The sequence below is a fragment of the Protopterus annectens genome, chromosome 1.part1 (assembly GCF_019279795.1).
Source record: "Protopterus annectens isolate FY-2018-M chromosome 1.part1, PAN1.0, whole genome shotgun sequence".
NCBI classification, from domain to species: domain Eukaryota; kingdom Metazoa; phylum Chordata; order Ceratodontiformes; family Protopteridae; genus Protopterus; species Protopterus annectens.
The window spans coordinates 966,873,578-966,898,319 of NC_056726.1; the positions used below are offsets into that span (position 1 = coordinate 966,873,578).

At 42.3% G+C, this 24,742-nt stretch overlaps 1 protein-coding gene across 1 annotated transcript in view; it reads left to right on the plus strand.

Moving 5' to 3' along the window:
• NOL10 (nucleolar protein 10) overlaps positions 1–24,742 on the plus strand; it is a 1,716,803-nt gene that overhangs the window by 568,961 nt on the left and 1,123,100 nt on the right. The window contains exon 8 of the mRNA XM_044079305.1: positions 6,684–6,744. Coding sequence (XP_043935240.1) covers positions 6,684–6,744 — 61 coding nt within the window. The remainder of the gene's footprint in view (positions 1–6,683; positions 6,745–24,742) is intronic.

Sequence of the window (24,742 nt, forward strand, 5' to 3'; positions counted from 1 at the left end):
AGTCATTGTCCACGCTGGTATCAACGACCTGAGACGCACTCCTTGGACTACATGAAAAGGGACCGAGGAGCTCTCTGATTATGTAGCCCAGGCAGGTATGACCCTGACCTTGAGCAGTATCCTACCTTCACCTAGAATGATGCCACAATACAGTGATAAGATGATCAGCTTTAATAATTGGCTTAAATTCTGGTGTCATTCAAAGGGGATCCAATGTCTGTCTGCCTGGGATGACATGCTGGACAAGCCACGCTGCTTCAAGGGACGGCTTGCACCTGTCACCCTGGGCTTCCGGATATTGGCAAAGGCTCTTGCCACCCCCATAGTGCCTTTTTAGGCAAGGCTCAAATTCTAAACCTACCACCCTAGAACACCAAAAGGAAAAAACTAAGGGTAATGCTGCTCAATGCCAGAAGTCTCAATCTCAAGATGCACGCACTCGAGGCCCTTCTCAATATGGAGAACATCGATGTCTGTGCTGTGACAGAAACCTGGTTCAAGGCTCCTGAGAGCACCCCAGCACTAACAGGTTTCACCTCATATCATGCTCCGCCCCAAAATCCGGACAACACCAAGAAAGGAGGGGGTGTCCATATTCATAAAGGACACCCACACCTCAAGGTTGGTGGCAACGACGATGCATCGGAGACCATCCAGGTGCAATTAACCATAGGCAAGACTGCTCTGCAATTTGTAGCATGTTACAGGCCACCCTCTCAAACTCAGGAACCTCACATGGCCTTCCTGAAAACATTGAGGGATAAATGTATCTCCAAACACCATCATACTAGGTGACTTCAACTACCCTAATATAGACTGGGAACACTACTCAAGCCCTAACACTCTAACCCAAAGATTCCTGGAGTTCATAAACTCAAATGCCATGGAACAACTAGTCACCATCCCCACAAGAGGTGAAAACATACTTGATCTCATCATCACGAACATGGGATCAAAATGTTCAACACCGGAAGTATACCCCTCACTGGTGAGATCAGATCATAAACTAATCTCGCTGGAGGTCCTCATCCCGCCCCCACCTGAAACAAAAAAGACCACAGTGAAAAACTTCTCAAAAGCCGATTTCACACTTCTAAAAACTAGTGTGGTCTCCTTTAAGGCCCCTGTAAACATTACTCAAACCGCTGAATCACTTACAAATGCCTTCTACCAGCACCTACAGGACTGCATGGATCAGGCAATCCCAAACAAAACTAAGACTCTCTGTACCAAAGGCAAGCGTCCAGTCTGGTGGACCCCAGCCATAAACAAGCTCTACAACAAAAGGAGGAAGCTACTACAAGATAGAGCAAAATCCTTGAAAGGTAAGACACCTTTGATCATTATAAGTAAAAAACTAAGAGCTCTCATAAAATCATCCAAGGCAAATTTTGAGAGAAAAATCGCCAAGGACTCTAAAGACAATCATAAGGCCTTCTTTAGCTATGTTAGAAACCTAGGAGGAAACTCCCAGATATGCTCAGAATTAGTTCAAAATGATGTGAAAATTACTGAACCTACACACATTGCTAACATACTGGCTGACAGGTTCAGTGCAAACTTCCCCCTCCCCCCCAAAAGGAGAGATATCTATTCCAGAGGATTGTAGCCCCCAAACATCTCCAACGCCCAGGTGAGAACTGCCCTCACTAAGGCAAAAACACAGCATCCATGGGACCGGATGGTGTCCCCGGCTGTGTGCTTCATGAACTCAACGAGGAATTAAACCCACAGTTAGGACAGCTGTTTAATCTTAGCCTCACCTCAGGATACGCCCAAGGAGTGGCGACGGCGACTGTGGTCCCACTTCATAAGGGCGGTGCCTCCACAGACCCTGGAAATTACCGCCCCATTAGCTTGACAAGCCTTATCTGCAAAGCCATGGAGAGGATCATAATGGAACTCATAAATAAAGACATAGGGAACTTGCAGACTTTGGATCCAACCCAGTTTGGCTTTGTCAAAGGCAGATCCTGCCTCTTAAACTTGGTTGACTTTTTCGAGACAGTCACCAAGGCCATTGATGAGGGAAAGGCAGTCCATACAGCCTACCTCGACCTGGCAAAGGCCTTCACACAATACCCCACTCAGGTATCATCGAAAAACTCATCAGCTTGAATGTAAACCCATACATCACAAGATGGGTTGCAAACTGGCTAAGCGACAGAACCCACAGGGTCAGAGTTGCTGGAGCCATGTCAGACTCAAAGCCTGTCACAAGTGGTGTCCCACAGGGCTCAGTCCTGGGTCCACTCTTGTTCGGCATCTACTTTTCTGAAGTACAAGCAAACACAGGAGGGTTATGGTGACAAAGTTTGCAGATGACTGCAAACTGGGCGCCATAGTCGAAAACACATCTGACACAGATATCCTCCAGAAGGGCCTCACAGAAACGGATAACTGGTGCCAGAGCCATGGCCTGTAGTTAAACGCCAAAAATGCATAGTCATACCCTTCGGGAAAAACAAGGTTACCCCTAGCTACCATATAGGTGACAATCCACTGAGCACAGAAAAGTCATCAGGGATCTGGGGACCCAAGTTGACAGTAGTCTTCGCTTGACACTCATGTTGCTAAAGTAGTTAGGAAAACCTTCTATATCGCCCACCTGATCATGAAGGGATTCACTTCTAGATCAAGGGAGGTCATCGCCCCTGTACTCATCACTCATTAGACCTATGATTGAGTACAATGCCCTGCTCGAATGTATCTGACCAGACACCTGATGCAGCTTGAAAGGCCCCAAAAGTTCCTCACCAAAAGGATAAAGGGTCTCAAAAATATGTCTTATGCTGCCCGACTGAAAGAACTCCAGCTTTATTCAGTCTCATACCGCTTGCTCAGAGGTGACCTGTGCCTGACATATAAGGCCATGTCAAACCCAGATTTGATGAATATGCTTCACCTCAAAAATCTAGATCCCTCAGAACCACAAGGGCGGAGACTTAAACCTTGACACGGTTATAAATAGAACGTGCTGGAGGGACAGATTCATCACCCAGAGACTCCCTATGCTGTGGAACAAAATCCCGGTACATGTGAGGCAGAGCACCTCGCTGGCCTTGTTCAAGAGGAATCTTGACCAATGGATGGGAGATCGCAGATATACCCCAGGGATTACTTCAGTGTCACTGCTTGACAGAGGCACAGAAAAATGATAGGCATAGTTTTTATTCAAACTAAAGGGGTGGCGAAAGCCACATAACTATGGGCTAGGCTTATAAATGCCCTTGGGCAGATAGCCTAGTATGAACCTATGAACCTATGAACCTATAAGGTCACCAATAGATGTTTATCTTCAATCTGATTTGATAAATTGTCTAGACTGTTTAATAGTTGATAAGAATCTTTTAAAATGGTTGGAACACCATTAACTAACGGTTTCAATTTCTTCTCAATGAAAATAGAAATGTTTTCTGTGACCCATTGGTTTCCGACTACTATGGGGCGTAATGGTGGGGGTATAATGCCTTTATGCATTTTAGGCAGCCCCTTGATATAGGGTATAGTTGGATGTTCAATAAGTAGAAACTTGTAAAAATCATGGCTGATTTGTCTAGTTAACAATAAATCATAAATATCTTGATGGACTCCATAAATTAATTTATCAACCATTTTAGGGTCTATTGGTTTATAGGTGTTATCATCCTGCAGTAAAAGCCCCATATAACACATATAATCTTTTAAGTTCAAAACAACTATCCCTCCCCCTTTGTCAGCAGATTTTATTACAATTCTTGGATCATTGGCTAAATCATTCATAGCAGCTCTTTCTTCTTTAGATATATTATGAAACAATGATAAAGATCCTTTTTTATATTCAGAATAATGTTTGTATATATCATTCTCGCAGGCCTTAATAAAACAGTCTAGGCAAGGATGCAGAACAGGCGAGAAAGTACTTTTCCTTTTAAAACATTCAAAAGTGTTCTGTGGAACATTAGCATTATTAGCTTGTAATGCAGTAGATTTAAAAAACATTTTCAAAGCAATGTTACGTATAAAAGTTCTTAATTCAATTAATATGCTGGATATGTTACCTACTTGTGCTGGTATAAAACTTAGTCCTGTATTAAGAAGTTTATAGTCCGTTTCTGTTAACACTGCATCAGATAAATTAAAAACTAAATTGTTCAATCCCTTTGCCGGCCTTTTTTGTTTAACGGTTCTTCCGATGGTCTCCTTTTCCTTCTCCCCACACTCGTTGATCTCCCTCTCGTGTCCCTCCTTTGTCGAACCGGAAGCGGTAAAAAATAATCAGTGTTCGTTTGTTGTAATTTGGGTTTCGCTCCTAAACCCAAGTGAGAAATGAAAGCCATTTGATTCGGAGGCGGTGTGTTGATGTCATCTGGAAGAAAAGATCTATGTCTATTGGCTAATGATTCAGTGTTGCAATCATTGGCTACAGCTGTGTTGTTAGCTCCAGTTAAAGGGGAAATATCAGTTAAATCATTTGTGAGTTGTTCATTGTTCATGTTAGCCATTACGGCTCTTCCCATTCTTTGTGCTTCTTCTCCATGATTAAATCTGGACCAAACAAATACCTGACCACTGGCAAAGTCATTTTGGTCCCTTTGTAGCTTGCGTAATTTAATGACTTGTAGCCTGTCTCCATAAGCAGTAACCTGACTGATGAGATTGTCAAGTTTAGATGAGAACATTTCCCCTTTAAATCTTTTGGTAATGTCTTTGTATAACTTGTCAGTCTTTTCAGTTAGATCTTTTTCTACGGGAAGAAAATAGTCAATCAACAATTTAATGTAATTAAAGCTGAGTTCTAAATTCATTTTTTGCCAGCTTTTGAGAAGTTCAGGATGGCTGTTGCCGTAGGACGGCATGCACAGGACCCTCATTCCTCTAGGGATCACTTTAAAGTGAAGGCACGCCTCCAAATGACGGCGTTGCCAAATCAGCCTGAATTGTTTGTAAAGACTATTCTCAAGTTCTCTGTAGAGTGGGTTAAAGTCATTAAGTAGATTCACAGTACCTGTTTCATTAGCAGTGTTTTGTATTAATAGGTCCACATCTAGTAATGGATTTACTTTTGATTCCATCAAAACATTCCATTTGGCATTCACTTGGGTTCTTTCAGGAACGTAGTCTAATTCTAGTGAAGTACCTTCCATTCGTGTAGAGAGTCGGTAGGCAGAAGAAGATGAGACAAGCAATGCAAAAAGTAACCAACCTCTCTCTCAGAGTTAACCAGCAACCAGGAATCCAACAAGTAGTACAACAAAAAGAGCAGGTTAACACCACGATGATAAAATGAACCTTTATTTGAACAAAAAATGAGCGCTTTCGCGTGCCCACAAGCTGCACGCTTCTTCAGATGAATTATAAAATCACAATGAAAGCATTCTCTTTATATACACATACATTAATTACTAAATAGATTAATGGAACCAATTAAGTGATAATTAATTATTCAATTCTGTAATGCATTTTGAAAACTCTTTCGTCTAGAGCAGTATAGTCAAATGACTATGTGCAAAAACAGAACGAAAAAAAAAAAGAAGACAAAGACATGATTTTTAAAACACGATTCAAGAGGTGATGTCATTCATTCAAATTTCATTAATATTATTTGATTCATCTCCCAACAGGCTAGTATAATGTAATAAAAACTAACAAAACCTAATAGACAATGAAATGCCTAAATAAAGGACTAATAATCAATGTGTATGATTAAGGTTAACACTAATATATATCAGCAAAGGCGCAACATATCCAGCTTCCATGATTTAAATGAAGTATATATATCAATTAATGTGCAAAATGAGCAAAATAATGTACAAAATGATGTGCATGACTGAAGCAATAAAACATTGAGAATATTAAAACCTAGAAAATTAATGAACTATAAGGAATAGCAGCAATAACTAAAATTAGCAGCAATGAAATTAGCAGCAATAAAAAAGATAGCAGCATGAAAATGACAACATGAAAATAGGTATATTAATAAATATTTATATATATATATTTTATATATATATTTTTTATATATATATGTATGTATGTATATATGTATTTATATATATAATGTATATATATGTATGTATGTGTATATGTATTTATATATGTAATATATATATATATATATGTGTATGTATGTGTATATGTATATATATATATATAATATATATATATATATATATATATATATATATATATATATATGTGTTTGTGTATATGTATATTTAAATCTAAGTGCAGTGCAACCTTTGTTCTTACTAACACATATATTCTAATATGGAAAACTCACTGAAGTTGTACTTATATACCTGTTAATGGCCTTTGAATGCTAGACTATCAGCTCATAATTAATCCATCTAAGGCAGAACTTTCTCTGTCATTCACAGTGATTCCCCTAAAAATGGGGTATATGGTGTACTGTGCTTTGTTGACCTGCTGACTGTCATTGCCATGGTGAGAGTCTGCATCCATTCATCCTTAGGGATGTCCAGCTACAGAGCATAAATAGTACAGAGAAGTGACATCTGATTCCCATTTGTATTATTAATTTCTGAAGCATTCACTTTTAGTCACAGATTTACTTTTGAGGAGAGTGTTCTCGTGTGTAGCTTCTGTTGTCATGCGTGGTTTTTTGTATATTTATCTCATGTTGGAAAGTAGTCCATTCCTAGTGCCGCTAATTGCTTAAGTATGATTATTTTATTTTTTAGGGAGAATATCACTTGTGACATTAATCCAGCACATTGTCTGTTTGCTACTGGTACAGCAGAGGTAAGTATGACTGTTTTGTTTTTGTTTAATGTGCTATGAACGGATATATCCTTCCTTTACTGCATAATAAACTGTACCACCCCTACCTTGTATCTCTAAAGAGGTCGTAAACGCCTTCTCCAATGCTAAAAACACAGCATCTATGGGACCTGATAACATCCGTGGTTGTGTCCTCCACGGGCTCAAGCAAGAGTTAGCAACACCACTGGGTTCTGTTTTCAATCATAGTCTAAGCTCTAGCTTTATCCCAGCTGAATGGAAAGCAGCCACTGTTATTCCCTTGCACAAAAGTGGTGCTTCCACTGACCCTGGGAACTAAAGACCTGTTAGCCTGACTAGCCTTATCTGCAAGGCCATGGAACTTCATCATGGACCTTATCAGCAAATATATAGTTAATCTCCAAACACTTGACCTTACTCAGCTTGGATTTGTCATAGGGAGATCATGTCTATTAAACCTTCTGGACTTCTTCAAGACAGTCACCAAGGCCCTGGACGAGGGGAAATCTGTGCATACAGCCTACCTAGACATAGCCAAGGCATTTGACACTATCCCTCACTCAGGCATCATTGACAGTCTCACCAATCTAGGTATCAACCCTTATATCACTAGATAGGTCGCTAACTGACTCACTAATAGAACCATTATAGTCAAACTAGGGGAATCCACCTCCAGCAGTAGACCTGTAACCAGTAGTGTTCCACAGGGATCAGTCCTGGGACCTCTACTGTTTGGAATCTATTTCTCTTAAGGTGTATAGCTGACAAACTTTGCTGATGACTGCAAACTGGGATCAGTCTTAGCATTTCCAAATTATGTCAACATCCTACAAGAGGATATTAAACAAATGCTTGATGCCAAAGTCATGGCCTTAAACTCAATGCAAAAAAAATGTATTATCCCTTTCTGTAAGAGCGGTGTTCCTGCTAACTACCACATCAATAGGAACACATTAAGTATGCACTCAGTGGTGAGAGACCTGGGCACACAGGTTGACAGCAACCTTACCTTTGACCACCATGTCTCCACAGTGCTAAGAAGGGCAGTCTATATTGCTCATCTCAAAAGTAAGGGATTGCCTCCAGAAAAAAAAAGTTATATCATCCCTGTACTCTCTCCTCATCATTCCAATAATTGAGTGCAATGCGTCTTTTGGTATGTACCTTTCCAAGCACCTGCAGCAAATGGAGAGACCACAGATGTTCCTCACAAGGAAAATTCAAGATTCCTATGTGGATCATCTGAAATCACTGTCACTTTAATCTGTTTTAAACAGACTACTCAGATGCAATCTCTGCATTGCATACAGTGCAGCCTCTGACCCTATTTTATTGGAAATACTGCATATCTGTAAGTCAAATGGTACACTGGTTACTCGCTCTAAAGACCTTAACCTGGTATGTGACATTAGTAGAACCTGTGGAGTGACAGATTTGTCTCCTAGAGGTTACCATACCTTTCGAAAAGACTCCCACTTCATGTCAAACAAAGCACATCAATGACCCTCTTCAAATGCAATCTGGACGATTGGATGGGTAACTGTAAATTAATTCCAGGGGTTTACCTGCATCCTTCTTGGACAGGGGCCAATAGCTGGTGATCGCAGAAATAAGAGTAGAACTTGGCTAGGCTTGTAAGAGCCCTAGAGTCATTAGCCTAGTAACTTCCTATGTTCTTACGTGGTGGTTTTAGGCTGACTTCTTCAAGATGTACTTAGTGTTTTTGTGAAGAATCTTAATATTTTGCATTTAGAATATAACAGTGGATCCTCTTCATTTGGGCTGCCCAATCTGAGTTGTGGAGTCCCAAACAACTTGTCAAATCTGACTCAGCAGCATCAGTGCTTCAGCCTTGAATCACTTTAACATTTGTTTCTCCATGATGTACTAGGGCCTAGGATTACCGCAAATCTCATTTGCTGCCATCATGAACAAAGACGGATCTTCTGCTTGGTATTCCGGAAGGTGTTTCATCTCATTTTTTCTCAAGAGCTTTATGTTTGTACTTTGCATCTAACTATTTTTGGCACTGGTACTTTATTAGTGCTCAATTTTTGGTGTCTTTGGTTATTTTTATCATCTTTTCCTGTTGTTGGCAGTTCTAATCATTCCGAGTACTCCTGTTATATTTAAAAGTTTACTTTTACTCATTTGTAAACTGTTTGTTGCCTTAACACTTATTTTCCTTTCTAGTGTGGTCTTCTTCTCTTTAAAATCGAGTGTTGGTGTACAGGTTAGTGATATAGCCCCTTACATCTACTGTTAGATCTTTGATTCCCTGCAGATTCATCTTTACATTGTTGAAAATAGAGTTTTAAAAACTGTACTAAGTGCCTACTCAGGATAGTCCCAGTGCACTCATTATTTGTGTGTAGTGTGCTTAGGTGTGGATATTTTGTCAGAGCAGTGCACAGTTTGCTTAGCCTTTGGTCCCAGAGTATCATCCAACATTTAGAACAAGCTTATCACCAAGAGGCTTTTGCATCCAGATTTGAAGAATTCCTAGACAAAAAAAAAAGTCTCAGATAAATGTAAATGTAAGGACTCCAAGCCAAAAAAAGAGAGACACTGAGGATTTAAACCCTTCTTAGACTCCGAAAGCAAGGAGGTGAAATGTTCTTTCAGCTTTGACTCCAAGCTATTCTGCTAAATTGTTTCCAGAATTTCCAGAGCTGATAGTGTATCGGGACACTTCTCCAATAAGTTCTTTTCCAAGAGAGAACTGTACAGGATCCCTTCTCTGCCTCCTTCTCATGTCATTCTTGAGATCCTTCAGGTCCTACAACAGCAATTCAGAGGCAGACCTGGATTGCTAGATGAGGAGCTTTTTGAAGATGTAGTTTGAAATAGGAGTTATACTGTCTCCTTCAGCTCTGAAGGTAGGTGGTGCAGACCCTATACCCCTCCTTCTGGCTTCTTCCCCATTGTATATCTTGGCTGCAGTGGCTTCAGAGCAGATTCTGAACCCAAGGCCTCATCCCTCTGTGTCAATCTTAACCATGGCTTTGGCACTGGGGGCTTTTGTTCTGATGCACTTGACTCTGACTTCAGAGTACAAGTCATTGGTTCCATTTTGATCTCCTCTTAGGGGTCCTTCTTTGGTTTCAGTCTATTCTCCTGCAGAGCAAACTGACCTGTTTACTGAAGCAGCATCCTTGGATCCAGCAGAGTTTGTAACTGCTTTACAGGTTATGGGGAGGATGAAAACCTCTCCCTTGAGAGCAGAGACACAGACCTCATTAGGATTGGCTCCACTTTGTGACTCCCAGTCCTTCTCACTTCTTCCCCTTTGGGCATCCTTGAGTCAGAGTGGAGCTATGGGTGTCAAAGTTACTACCACAGCAGGAAGAATCCTCCGAGGACTCAGGTCATACCAAGAAAGTGGATGTGTAAGAGCAGATGCATAAATTCTCCATCCATAGTCTGTTACATCAGACATTGACTCTTATGATAGGTTATCCCATCTCCTCTCGAAATTGCCATGTTTGGTGAAATTTAAGAGCTAATGTGGCAGGAGTCCTTTGCTCACTGACCCCCCTCCATTTCAAGACAAGGAGATTCTCTTTGACACCCATCCAATTTTTGGTTTCTTCCTCCAGCAGACAAGTTAATCTGTCGGGCAGTAAAGAGATCATGGTAAGACCCAGACATGTGCAAGGCAGTGCCATCGAAGCCCAGCAAGATTCTTGGTCTTCCTAAGAATAGAAAACATTAGGCAACATTTCCTATGGTGGACTACATTATCATGTCAGCAATGATGAAGAAAGAGATGACCAATTGTACACCCTCTGTCCATCCCTTAACAAGGAATCCAGGATGGGAAAGTGGGTATATGCTTATGGCACTTTGCCTTAAGGGCTCTGAAAAAAGCCACTCGTGAACTTTTTCAGAGGTACTTGTCACAGCAGCCTCTCTGAGAACAACCCTGACATAGATCCCTAGGAAGCAGTTGGCGACACCCCTTAACACAATGTCCAATATTTCAAACCACTTCATGAATCTTTCGCATAACATGGTGAATAGAGCAGTGAAGGTAGCCAGTGCAGGAGTGACTGACTGTATTTTTGTAATTTTGTGGACCACTAAAAATGAGTCTTTTACCAATGTCTCTTTGATGAATCTTTGCTGCTTGGTGTGTTGGTGAAAGAAAAGACGAAGTGCAAACAGGATGGCAAGATGCTCTCTGTCCACAAAGATCATATAGTAGGAACCAAAGGGCCCAAGTTCACTCTGGTTCAGAAAGACCAAGTGTCAGATGTTTGATGCATCTTCTGACAGGGTGGCTGTGGCAAAGGTGGCCCTTTAACATATGCAGGCCCCCAGGGAGAGAGCATCTGCATAACCAGGGATATTGTGAGCCCCTTTCTGACAGACATCCCCAATGTCCCTGAAGGGCTGCCTGACTGCTCCCCTCTGGCAGTTGTGGGTCATTTATCCCTTTAACCTACTGCATGGACGGCCATCACACAGGACAGATTGGTCAAAGGAATTATGTACAGAGACTGTTCTATACCCTTTTTCCTAACACTCCCAAAATCAATGCAGCCATTGCCAGATGTTCCACCTAGTCAAGCAACGGCAGCAGAGAAAGAGATTTGCCTCATTGCTCCAGAAAAGAACCATCCAGGATGTCCCACCAGACCAGACTGGATTAGGCTTTCATTCAAGATTATTTTTGGTTCCATAGAAAAACCCAAGACCTTGGCCATATATTGGACTTCAGCAACATTAAAAAAAAATATCAAAAAAGAATCAGTTCAGGATGCTCATGGTACAGTTAATTCTGCCATGTCTCAGAGACAATGAGTGGATGTTCTCAATAGATCTCCAGGATACTTACCGCCTCATAAATTTAGCAAAAGCATTCTAGATGTTCCTGTCTGGGAGCCAGTCATTACCAGTTGAGAGCCTGCCCTTCATTCCTATCATATCTTAGCAGCTCCATGATGGAGTCTCTTATAGGGGCCATCTGCTCAGGATGTGTCTGTCCTTGGAAATCTCCATAAACTTCAAACGTTAGTTCCTCAGCTGACCTAGATAATTCATTTCATAGGTTATCAATTGGACACCATCAGATCGGTAGATTTCCTCCCATAAGATACGATTCGGACATTGAAGCTTGTCAGTTCAAACCCTTCTACAGATCACAATCCTGACAGCTGTATTGGTCCTTGGGATTCTAGGGCTAATAGCAACAACAGTATTAATGGTACAATTTGTGTATTACCATATGAAAATTCTGTAATGGGTCCTGCAAAAGCAATGGTCTCACCTCCTACATGCTTTTTCCAAGCAGATTCTGATAACCAGTACCTGCAGGCAACATTTGCAAAGGTGATTAGACTCCTTTTTTTATCCACTCCTTCAGACGTTTTGGCCTTCAGCCTCCAGTAGCAGTTGTGACCATGGATGCCTCCTCTCTGAGTTTAGATGAGGGGGGGGCATTACAGCAGAAAGATTATCCAAGGTTGCTTTCTTCTGGTAGTGCTTTTTATCCAAACAGACAACATGACAGTAGTTTTTTTTTATCATCAAAAAATGCATAGAACCATATTGTACCTCTTATATCAGGAAGAGATGAGCATCTGGCATCAGGGAATGACCTTGAACTGTATTATTGTAGCAACACATATTCTAGGAGCACTCATTTATCATGTGGACAGGCCCAGCAGATCCATTCTGATGCCTCACGAGTGGTCCCTCAATGCAGCAGTATCAAAACAGATTTTCAGTTGCTGGGGCTTCCCCTGTTGCAACCATTTTGCCTCACTGGACAACAACAAATGCAGCAGGTGTTCTGTCATGATGTCACCACAGGGACAGTAACCAAGGGATGCTGTAACTGAACAATGTCCCTCTGATTCCCAGGTTTTTGCAAAAGGTGATCAAATGCAAGGCCTCTGTTATCCTCTTGACCCTGTTCTTGCCCAGGCATATCTGATTCCACCATCTCGGGCCTCATTTCTTGGAGCATCTCCTGGATATTAGATGCAGTGCAGGATCTCATTTGACATCCCTCTAGAAAAGCCTCACCTGGATCTCCCTGACCTCTAACTAATCATTTAGTTTCTCCAGTTCCATTACTGTATCTTACCCTTCTGAAGTGATTACGATTCTAACTGCTTTTCACAGAGCTGACCTGCAGACTCTGCTATGGAAAATTTCAACATTTTATTAGTTTCCACAGTTGCACTGAAGTTCATTTCTTGGAAAATATTGTGTCTGGTTGCCATCACTTTTGCTAGAAGCCAAAAAATTAGCAAAAAGAACCTCAATGAAGGTAATGCTGCTCAACACAAACAGTCCACAAAAAGAAGAATAGCAGCAACCACCACTAAGAAAATGACTGTTTAATCAAACAACACAGTAAAAACAATAATAAAAACAAAAATGCTTAGGCAGTAAAGATGAGTGCTTTTGGGCTTTGCCCTTCATCAGATTTTCATAAAGTGGCTTGTGAAATGACCATGGTGCAACCCATTCATTTGCTAGTGTTTTTTCATAGTCATTCTAACAAAGGAGAGTACATATATTGGATGTGCATAGGCAATTACAATTCTGTCATCATAGGACTAGAATAGTCAGGAAGGAGTTGCACATTTTTGTTCCCTTTGCAGCTAACAAACTAGGTAGAAGAGTTTCTACAGGTGCACTTTTCAGATGGCTTTCAGGCCGCATTACTTACACATGCCTTGCACAACCATCCATTGATGGGTAAGTCCAATTCTCTTTCCTACAGGGCAGTGGCAACAATTTTTGCTTTCTTCAGGTGTTTTTCAACAGATGAAATTTGTGCAGCTGCCACTTAGTCCTCCATGCACACATTCATTAACCACTACAAATTGAATTCCTTCTCTAATGCTGGAGCATCCTTTGGGGCTTCTATCCTCAAGTGTCTCCTATCTTTATGCTACCCTAGAGTTCAAGTAGCTTAGATTTCTAATCCACAAGTCAGATTGGACAGACTGAATGAATAGGATGCAAAAGTTAAGTACTAAAGCTAGATATTTTCATTCATGTCTGACTAAAATTACAGCCCACCCTTCCTGGTTTCTCTTGTTGTAGGTCCTAAAGGATGGTTGTTTTTCTGTTTTTACACAGGTTATTAATTTTATATCGGTGTATGTCTGTAGCTGTCTCTCTATATTTGTACATATTCCTGTACATATGTACTGTTGCGACACCAAACTCCATCTAAGGTAATCTGAGTCCCTAGTACATTATGGAAGTAAAAATCTTAAAGATGTCAGAGGCTGATGCTGCTGAGCCAAATCCAGCAAGCTGCTCGAGGACCCACAAGTCGTATCGATTTATTTGAATGAAAGGATTTAGCATTGTATTAAGTACATAACATTCATATTTTGCTACAAGCATAAAGATTTCTGTTGGTGTTACTGTCCTTCTTGCGTACATGTTTTGTAGGCTCTGTAAATCTTGTAACTGTCTTGCATTGCTGATTTACAACTGGAAACAAGCAAAGCCTTAGCATGCTTCTTGTAGTTAGTTTGTACAGTTGGAGCACTATTTGGGAGCATGCCGTTTTAGGGTCTTACTCTCCTTTCTGTCTGGAAACTAGACGTAGTAGGACATCCCTTGCATATTACCTAGACAAATTTTTACTTAGTGTTACCTACCTACTCAGGGCCTTGGTAGTGCACAGTCTCTCTGTATTACTGATTACTTCTCAGTAGACAACCCACTCTGTGGCTCTACCCACTCCGTTCGCCCTGTGGGCTCACTTCGCTTCCCTACCCTATCCCCAATTCCCACCCACCCCCAGTGGTCCTAGATTTATACTGTCTAGACCACTCCCTCACTCCCATCCCAAGAATCCCATACGCAAACCACTATACATGCACAGCCACACCCCTCCTTTACCTAAACACTTACTCAAAGCCTTCTTATAGTATTTCTCACCTATCCAATACCTTATACCAACTGGGATTAATTCACATTTGAGTAAGCTTAACCTACTTAATATACCGTATTATATTTTTTATCCATCCTCACCCCCACTCACCTGCATCACTAAGCTATTCAGTATGCCTAAGGTAACCAAAGCCATCACAACCAAACTAACATTTCTAACAATATGTATATCTGTCCTCGCCTCAGCCTATATCCTTTGAAAAACTGACCTATTACCACTTTAATTACTCTCAAAAGCAAGCAGCCATATTAACTCTGACCCACACCCATACTCAAATAAATATCACTTCCAATCCCAGCTACCTGCTAGCCAAATACCATAGACTGTCACATATTAAATACAACAAACTCACAGTAAAGAAAGTAAAATATCTAATAAGCTATACATACAACCCTAGTCTAAGACTAAAAATCCCTCCTTAAAAGATGGTGATATCCACCATAATCCAGGCCCAACCAATGTCTCCATAGTGAAAACTTACAGCCCCTCTCCCACACCCCTTATTATCCACCCAAAACCCCCCAATTCTTTCCTAATAGGACATCTTAATATCTGCAGTATTAATATCAAAGTAGCCCATCTCCATGTCCTTCTAGATATTTACTCCTTTGACATCTTCTGCCTCACAGAAACTTGGTTAAAACCTGAAACTAAAGACAACAAAATCATCCCCCAGAATATAATATATTGAGACAAGACCATATAAAACGTAAGGGTGGGGGAGTAGCAATCTTATATAAAGATGGACTTCAGATCTCCTCTTTACCTTATAATCCACCTCAAGAAAATAATGCAGAAATCCTTATCTCCAGATTTCAAATCAACCCCAGCAAATCATTATATATAATCTGTATCTGTCTTCCTCCTGGTAACAATATTAATACAATCGAGGATATCCTAAGCTGGGTTTACTCTACTTACCCACAAGAAACAATAATATGAGGTGATTTCATCACTGACTGGAAAACTGTCAATGCTGAAAATCCCACATCCCATATTAATCTTCATGGCTTTAGTCAAACAATTACTTCTACAACCAGAATCAACAAACCAAATAAAAAAGAGATTGGATTCTTACTAATAAACATAAGCAAGCTTATAAGGAACTCTTCCTGATGATGTAAGTGATCACACTCTGACTTACATTATAAGGCAAAAGAATGATATATATATATAACCCCCACTTATAAGATTTCATGGACCAATAAACACTTTAACCCAGTACTATTTCAAAATGAACTAAGTGCCTGTGACTGGAATCCTTTAAAATCCCTCCCACTTGAAGAGGCTGTTAAACATTTCAACTCTAAATTCTTAGCTGTCCTTGATAGGCATGCTCCTAAATATTCTATCAGAATAAAGACCAAACCAGCCCCCTGGCTTTCTAAGGAAACCAGACAAAAAATGTTGCTTAGAAACAAATCATGGGCTAAATGGAGAGCTACCAAAACTCTCTGACCAACAAAATTTTAGGCAGCTTAGAAATACTACAAAAAAGGCCATACATACTGACAAAAAGAACTACTATTGTAAATTACAGCAAATCCACCATAACAACCCACAGAAGTTCTGGTCGGGTATCAATAGACTCTTACTCCCAGGTCACTCTCGTACACCAACCCCACTATGGTCTGATCATAATACCCCCCTCCAAATTGCTAATACTTTCAACACTTTCTTCACAGAGACCATACAGTCACTTGCCAGTCAACTATCCCCAGATAACTCAAAACTTCCTACCACCAGTTCTGGCTCTCTCCCAACATTTAAATTGCAGCCCGTCTCTACAGCTCTCATCTTCAAATTCATCCAAAAACTGAAGCCTTGTTCTCCTGCTAACCAGCTACCATCTGAATACCTGCAAAAAGCAGCCAAAGTTATTGCATACCCAATATCCATCCGTATAAATAGAACCATTAAAGAGGGGACCATCCCAGAAATCTGGAAAATTTCCCACATTATCCCCCTACACAAAGGTGGTAACTCCAAAGATTATTCTAACTATCTGCCTATAGCCCTTTTATCACCCTTAGCAAAAATTATGGAGAAATGCATTCACCATCAGCTATTAGATCACTTAACTCAACATAACATTCTAGCTAACTGCCAACGTGGCTTTAGGCCATTTCATAGTACCCTCTTATCCTTCACAAATTCCATCAGTAGAAATCGCAACAATAATATCCTCTTATCTGCACTCTTTATTGATCTCTCAAAAGCTTTCAACATGGTAAACCACACCCTTCTTATTAACATTCTAGAATCCCTTTCCCTTGACACTTTGGCTATCCAATGGTTCAAGTCCTACCTCAGCAATAGGCAACAGGTAGTTCTTTGGGAGAATAATCTATCATCCCTCCTGTCATTCACCCTTGGAGTCCCTCAGGGCTCTATTCTAGGACCTCTCCTTTTCTCACTGTTCATCAATGACCTGCATGTAGCAATTCCTCAAGCCACCTGTATACAATATACAGACTATTCGACAATCATATGTTCAGCTAACTCCCCCTCAGAACTGCATTCTTCAACTCCGAAGGTATTCAACATAGTCGAGACTTGGTTCTTGAAGCATTGCCTCCTTCTCAATGCCAAAAAAACTAAGCTCCTACTTTTTGTACCTACCAGTAAGATCTCCCCTGTAGACTTCTCAATCATTTCCAACAACGGTACCCTCATATCTCCAGACTCTACCACTAAACTGTTAGGAATTACAATTGATAATAACCTTAACTTTGATAGCTGTATAAACAACACTATAAAATCAGTAAACAAAAAAATCGGCTTCTTATACAGAATTAAACCCTTTTTAACGCCATCAGCCAGACCCAAAATTGCCCACTCTCACTTAGTTTCAACTCTTTTATATGCCTCACCCATATACACTAACCTAAAAAAAATGACCTTATCATGTTAACTAATTTCTACAATAGCATTGCCCGATTTGCTACTGGCAATCCCTTTAGAACCTACCAATGTCTGAATCTACTGCAACTAGGCTGGCTAGAACTACAAAATTCATCTGTTTACTCAACTTACCATTGCCCACAAGCTATTTTACCAACCTAACATCACTACTGTACTCTCTAACCTCATCATCCCCTACAAAAACCTAAATTCACTACGCTCCTCTAGCAAACTTCTAGCCACCATAACAAAGTCCAACAACACTGCAGGGGATTCCTTGTTCTCTAACACTGTAGGTAAAAACTGGAACCTTTTACCTATAGAACTAACCTTACTTCCCGCTCTGCTCTCCTTTAAACAAAACCTCAAAAACCACCTGAAGATCCATTGGTTATGCCCCTGCAGCAACCCTGATTAATCCTTTGATTCATTACTTCTCATCTCCCTTTCTCACTTTGTCTCCCTAAACTCTGCTGCATATCCCTGTAAGGGCAGTACTGTAAATAGCATTCCTAAAACAACCTGTTGTACTGTTATTTACTTATGTATTATACTGTATATTGACTTGTCTTATACTGTCTGACTCTGTTCAGTGTAATACTTCTCTTTATTATTATTTCTTATCATTTATCTTTTTTACACTGTGTATATATTGTTTGTATATTCTGTGTGCTACTATCGGAGCTTTTCTTCCTGGGCCTCTACTGAAAATGGAAATATATCCAGCTAGACTAGCCTAGTTAACAAATGTAAAATAAAATGAAATATCTTGTTTGTTTGACAGCAAGGATGGGAAAAATTCATGTCCTATTTTGTAAAGATGATGTTGATTAAAAGCTTCACTTGGAGACCCATAAGAAGAGGGTCTTTTTCTGACTTGCGGGTATAGGATAGAACATTACTATACAGACTAAGTTTGTGGCTAGGTCCTAACATGGCTGTGGCAATCCTTGAGATACGTTCAGTGTTCACCAGGCCTCCCTGAAGCCTTTAGGTGGTGAGCTGTTGCTAGAGTACAAACCAGTACTGAGCCTTGTTGAAGGACTTTAAATTTGGCATAGGCTCACCCTCTGAGGTGCAGCTTGCTACTCTGTCACCGTATCTTTGGTTGATTGTCACCCATGGGCTCCAGACAATCTTCACCTCAGGGATCAGTCCCTTGAGTCATCAAGCTACAGATTGAGGTACCTGGGATTGGGGACTGTCTTCCTGGAACTGGTCCCCCTGAACCATGTCAGCCAGCAAGCCCTTGTTGAGAACGATCTGTTTGATCTTCTTTCTTCAGAACTGTCAAGACAGGTCCTGGACTTCAAGCAAGTGTTTGGTGGTAGTTGAGTCATGGGTGCTAGAGCATATTGTTACGGAGTTTTGTCTGAAGCTCACATTAAGCCCAATCACAGGCCTTTGCCCATCCCATGCTGCCTTTGACTATTGCTCAGTTCAGAGTGAGTTCCTAATCTTTTGATGTCAGGCCCAGTCATACTCACCCCTAAACAAGCTCATACCCATGAATGGTAAGGTTACTGGCACTTCCTCACCCTCAAAATGCTGTGGATATCAAGGCCACTTTCCCTGATGAGAAAAAGAATAATGAGCTCACCACTTCTTTTGCATTCCTCCAAATGACCCCTTCTTTTGAGATGCTCTCCGGCTGATGAAGAGCACCTTAGGCCCCATTCCTTCCCCCAGAAATGCCTGGCGAAATTTCCTTGAGAGAAACTGTTGGAGCCCGGAACACTTTGTTTTTGGACTTGCTCATTAAGATTGCCATTAGAACAGCCTAGAAGCATCCAGTCTCTGTTTTCTTGATTCCACCCCCCCCTCCAAAAAAAAAAAAGATGTTGCCCTTAACAAGCCACCACCTGTGTGAACTGATTATCTCAGCCGTTTGTTTCACTTATCCCAATTTCATGTTCATCTGTTCATCTCTTTAGGACTGTACTGCATAAACTTGGCATCATCCCAAAGAATGGACTGAAGGAAGACATTTCTGAGAGGCTGTCCACAGACTGTGCTTTGGGATTTTGTGTGTCTTTCTGAAACTTGCCTGTGAAATGTAGTTTGGCTGAGGCTTTCTTCTTTCAAAGAATAGATCAGGGACAGGATCCTTGGATACCTTCATTTTTAGGGATTGTTTTCCTCCCCTCAGCAGACCATCAGCTGCCACCAACCCCTCTCCTTGTTCATTGTTTTTACCACACCTTCCTTTGCTTACCTTGGGCTGAACCCATCCCACATCCAGGGCCAGTGAGGAGATTAGGGATGCTGGTACACCATTACAATACTGTCAAAAGAATGTGCCCCAGTTCTTGTCACCCTGTGGCTGCCTTGCTACCAGTGCAGTCACTGCTCCTGAGACATATATGTGCACTTCTGCCCATATTCAACCTCAGGCATGTTGATTATGCAGCAGGAAATTTACCAGACTTGTAGCACCACTTTATTGCAGCAAACATGGGCTGCTTTGCTGTCAACCTGCAAAGATATAGAAGCAAGTTTTGAACACCAGGTCATATGAGGTGTAGTAAGGGATCTGATATCGTTAATCCTCGTCCACTTCCTTACATATGGGTTACGGTTCCGATATTGGTACCGAGCCGGCCATATACTAAGCTTGCGCCAGCGATAAACTCTCGAGCTAAGCAATCTCTTACCCATAATCCCCCTCTCCCTGTTACCCCAGATTGAGTTTGCCACGTCGCCATCAGGTCATGTCAGCCTGTTGCTCTTGAGCTAAGTGAAACCTTTTTTGTCCTTTTATTTCAAATAAGGACTTTTTCTGTCAGAAAAGTTGATTTTCTGATTTCTCTTACCTTATTACATTTAGCGACTCCATTTTCTTTCAGTTTACTAAAAAGTTTTTAGTCACTTTCACCCTTTTTATCTGATGTAAGGTATCAGTTGATTACCATAGTTGGTACATAGCCTTTCCTTTCTTTCCTTCGAGTAATTTTGTGTTTTTGTATTATTGTTGGTATTTGCTTTTCCTTTAACATGACAGATAAAAAAGGTAGTACTGGTTTTAAAAGATGTTATGATTGTGGACATAAACTCTACCTACTTCAGATGCACATTCTTTGTGTGTTTTCTGTTTAGGTGTGCCTCACTTAACTGTTGACCCACCCTGTGGGATTTGTAAGAATTTTTCCAACAGGACACTGTTAGAGAGGAAAAATAAACTTTTGCTGAAAGGGTTACTAAAGTCTCCCTTTTCAGAGGCTTTTTCTGGGTCGGAGGCCTCAACCCCTCCAAGATCCCATAAAAAGAAGTCTGAGGATGCTTCTAAGGCTAAATCTCTTCCTTCGTCCCCGGCTGGGGACTCTCATCAATCAAGAAAGAAAGCAAAGATCTCTGCTTCGGATCCAACCCTCTCGGACCCGACACCTTTGGCGCCTAGATCTTCGGCTCCGAAAAAGTCCTCGGCACCACCTATGTCTATGGCACCGATGTCCTTTGCTGTATTGGAACCAAGGGGTGCCTCAGTACAGACTTCTTCACCGGCACCGACCTCACAGTCTGTGCTGACCACCATTGTTTCAGAACCAACAGCTCAGTCCTTGTTTACTTTTTTATCGGTTCCAACCTCGGCACCGACAACTACTTCAGCACCGACCTTTTTGTCGGTGCAGACCATTACATCGGCACCGATGACTTCCTCGGTGCAGACACCTGTAGTGCAGTCCTTTACGGCACTATTGTTTTTGGTGCAGTCTACTGAGATGGGCACCGGCCTGCCCTCCTCTCTAGATAGACCTGTTTCCCCCTCAGCTGTTTCTGTGAGATCTACCAGAAGCCTCTTCCATCATGACATATTGCGACTTGTGGATCAAGTACTTTTGGCCAGAGGAATTCCACCTCTCAAGACCTATCCTTCTCCCTTGAAATCTATTGACGTAGCATAGTCTTCCCCATCTATGGTTACCTTTATGGATCTCTCTAGGGAGCCGCAGTTGCCTTCGTGGTAGAAAAATTTTGCTATGGACCCAGGATTTGGCTTTTCTCAGCCGTTCTGGGACTCCCAGTCGGCAGGCTGGGTCACTTAGGGGAGAGGTGACTTCCCCCTTGGGCACTTACCCCTCTTCTAGTGGACCTGCCTTCCAAGTCATGGAGAAGGCCTTGGCGCTACCGCTGATACTGTGCTTGCTATCTCACCTACCTCCTGGGTTACCCCACCTGCAGATGAACTGGTCCGGCTCGTTGTGCAGTCTGCATGGAAGACCCCTGATACTGTTGAGGCCATTCCCCGGAGGCCAGACAAAATCTTGCTCCCCCTGCTTCTGAACCTCATTGGTCTAAAGGTTTCCCTGTAGATGCTCTGGTGGTGGCAGCCGCAACTAAGAAAGACTTGGCAGAAGAGGAAAGCCAGACTGTCCATCCACCCAACAAAGAGTCCAGGGCATTGGATAGGATAGGGAAGCGTACCTTTGCATCAGCGACCTTTGCTATCAGGTCCCTGAATTATATGGCACACTTCACCAGGCTTCAAAGAGACCTAGTATCTGAGCTCTCTGAAACTTTGGCAGATGCCGTGTCTGATGAGGTCCGTGACAAAGTGGCCTCTCAGCTGGCCACTATTGAATCGATTTCAAATTCCTCCATGCGCTTGGTGTCCCACGCATCAGAAGGAGCGGCTAGAGCAGCGAGTTCAGGCATTGTTTTGAGACGAAATGTCTGGATGCGCTTGTGTAATTTCGCAGAAACCTTCAAGGCTCCCTTTCTCAATGCTCCCATCGAGTCCTCCTCCTTGTTTGGACCCAAAATCAAAACTACATTGGCCAGGTGTGAACAGGACGGTAAGACCCTGCCTGCCGTAGGTGTCCATTATTCTTCCCCTCCAACGTACTTTCTCCAGAAACCAAAAGAACGGGAAGATGTGGTACAGAAAATCTCAGGGTCTTTTCCGTGACACACAGGCTGATTTTTTGCCCTAAGGGCAGAGGGGGAAACTCACAAGGAAGACGTATGCGTACTACCACATAAAGGTGGGCAGAGGTGGTCTGCGTAATCAGGGTTCCAGAGATTCCTTCTTCGGGCAATCCTACCAGCGCTCCTGAAGAGCGGCCCAACCCCTTTCCTCTGGAAGGGGTTGGGGGACGTTTCTCTTTGTACCCTTCTGCCTGGCTAACCATTACCAACGATTCTTGGGTACAAGGGATAATAATCAGAGGTTACAAGATCCCCTTCGCACTTTGTCCTGTCCCTCCATCAAGATTTCCCGATGTTCCACCCAGTCAAAGGGAAGAAGTAGCTCTAGAGATTACAACGCTGCTAAACAAAAGAGTCATCCAAGTAGTCCCAACAGACTAGATAGGATCCGGATTCTACTCAAGACTATTTTTGGTGCCAAAGAAAACCGGGGACTGGAGACCAAATTTGGATCTCAGTGTGCTAAACAAATTTGTGAGTGTGCAAAAATTTTGGATGGTCACTATACAGTCTATCATTCCTCTCTTGGAAAAAGACGATTGGATGTGCTCGATAGATCTTCAGGATGCGTACTACCACATAAAGGTGGACAGACCATCAAGAAGATTCCTGCTCTTCTGTGCGGGAGCCAGTCATTACCAATTCAGGGTACTGCCCTTTGGACTCTCTACAGCCCCCAGTGTGTTTACAAAGTGCATGGCAGTTGTCACAGCGCACCTGCGACTTCAAGGTTTTCAGGTTTTTCCATATCTAGATGACTGGCTCCTCTCCGCCCCCACAAGACACCTATTGGAGGAAGCCCTGCCATACTCTGTCAATACTATTGAAAAGTTGGGCATAACAATAAACTGGCAGAAATCCAATCTCACCCCTTCTCAGTCCACAGAATTCATAGGGGTCATTTTGGACTCAAAAACTTGCAGAGCGTCCATACCGGAACACAGAATATCAAGAATCAGGCAGCAACTGTTATCAGTTCTCTAAATGGAAAAGTCCACAGCTCACTCGATCCTGCAGCTGTTGGGCTCCATGGCAGCTTGCATCACCATTGTCCCCTTAGCCAGGTTTCACATGAGGCTTCTACAATGGCTACTGCTCACCCAATGGTATCCTTTCCAGCTTCCCCTTTCAGCCAAGATTCACATAACTCAGAGATGCAAACAAGATCTAAAGTGGTGGTTGAACCACAACCCGTCACAATGGTCTCGCCCCTACTCCCCTCAGCAGCCCAAGGCTACAGTGACCACGGATGCCTCCCTGATGGGGTGGGGAGGGCTATGTCAGGGTCAGACAGTCCAAGGCACTTGGTCCGAAGTAGAGGCCCAACTGCATATAAATGTTTTAGAGCTGAAAGCGGTACTTCTGGCGTTGCAGGCATTCCATCCCTTGCTGCCGTCAGGGACAATTGCGATACAATCAGACAACATGGCGGTAGTCTGGTACATCAACAAACAGGGCGGAACCAAATCCTACCCCCTCCGTTGAGAGGCCACGAGGATATGGCAATAGGCGATGGCTACCAACCGCTTTCTTCTAGCAATGCACATTCCCGGGAGTTCCAACGTGATAGTAGACAGACTCAGCAGGTGCATTCTTCAACCTCACGAGTGGTCCCTGAATCCTCTCATAGTGGCGGAGATCTTCCACCATTGGGGCCATCCGTGCTGCGACCTCTTTGCATCCCGACAAACTTCAAATGCAGCAACTACTTTGCCCTGATTCCCCCTCCGGGACAGTCACCCAGGGACGCTCTAATTCACGATTGGCCCTCTGGTCTTCTTTATGCCTTCCCGCCCACTTCCCTCATTCCCCAGTTTCTAAAGAAAGCCCGCCGATTGAAGAGCAAAGTGATCCTTATTGCTCCATATTGGCCTCGTCAGATTTGGTTCCCGTTTCTGTGGCCACACCTGCTAGATCAACCATGGATTCTTCGTCCAACCTCGGAGTAGATCTCCCATCCGCAGAATCTGATTCACTCCAACCTGCACAGTCTGAAGCTCACAGCTTGGCTCCTCCAATTCCCTTGATTGCCAGGCAAAATGATCTTCCCTCACAAGTACGGGACATCCTTATTGCATCTCATAAGCCCTCCACTAGAATGACTTATCTAGGCAAATGGAAAAGATTTACCTGTTGGCTGAAAGATAAGGAAATTGATCCCTTTTCAGCACCGGTGTAGATGATACTCTAATATCTAACCGCCCTTTTTCAATCGGGACTGTCAGCATCTACCATTAG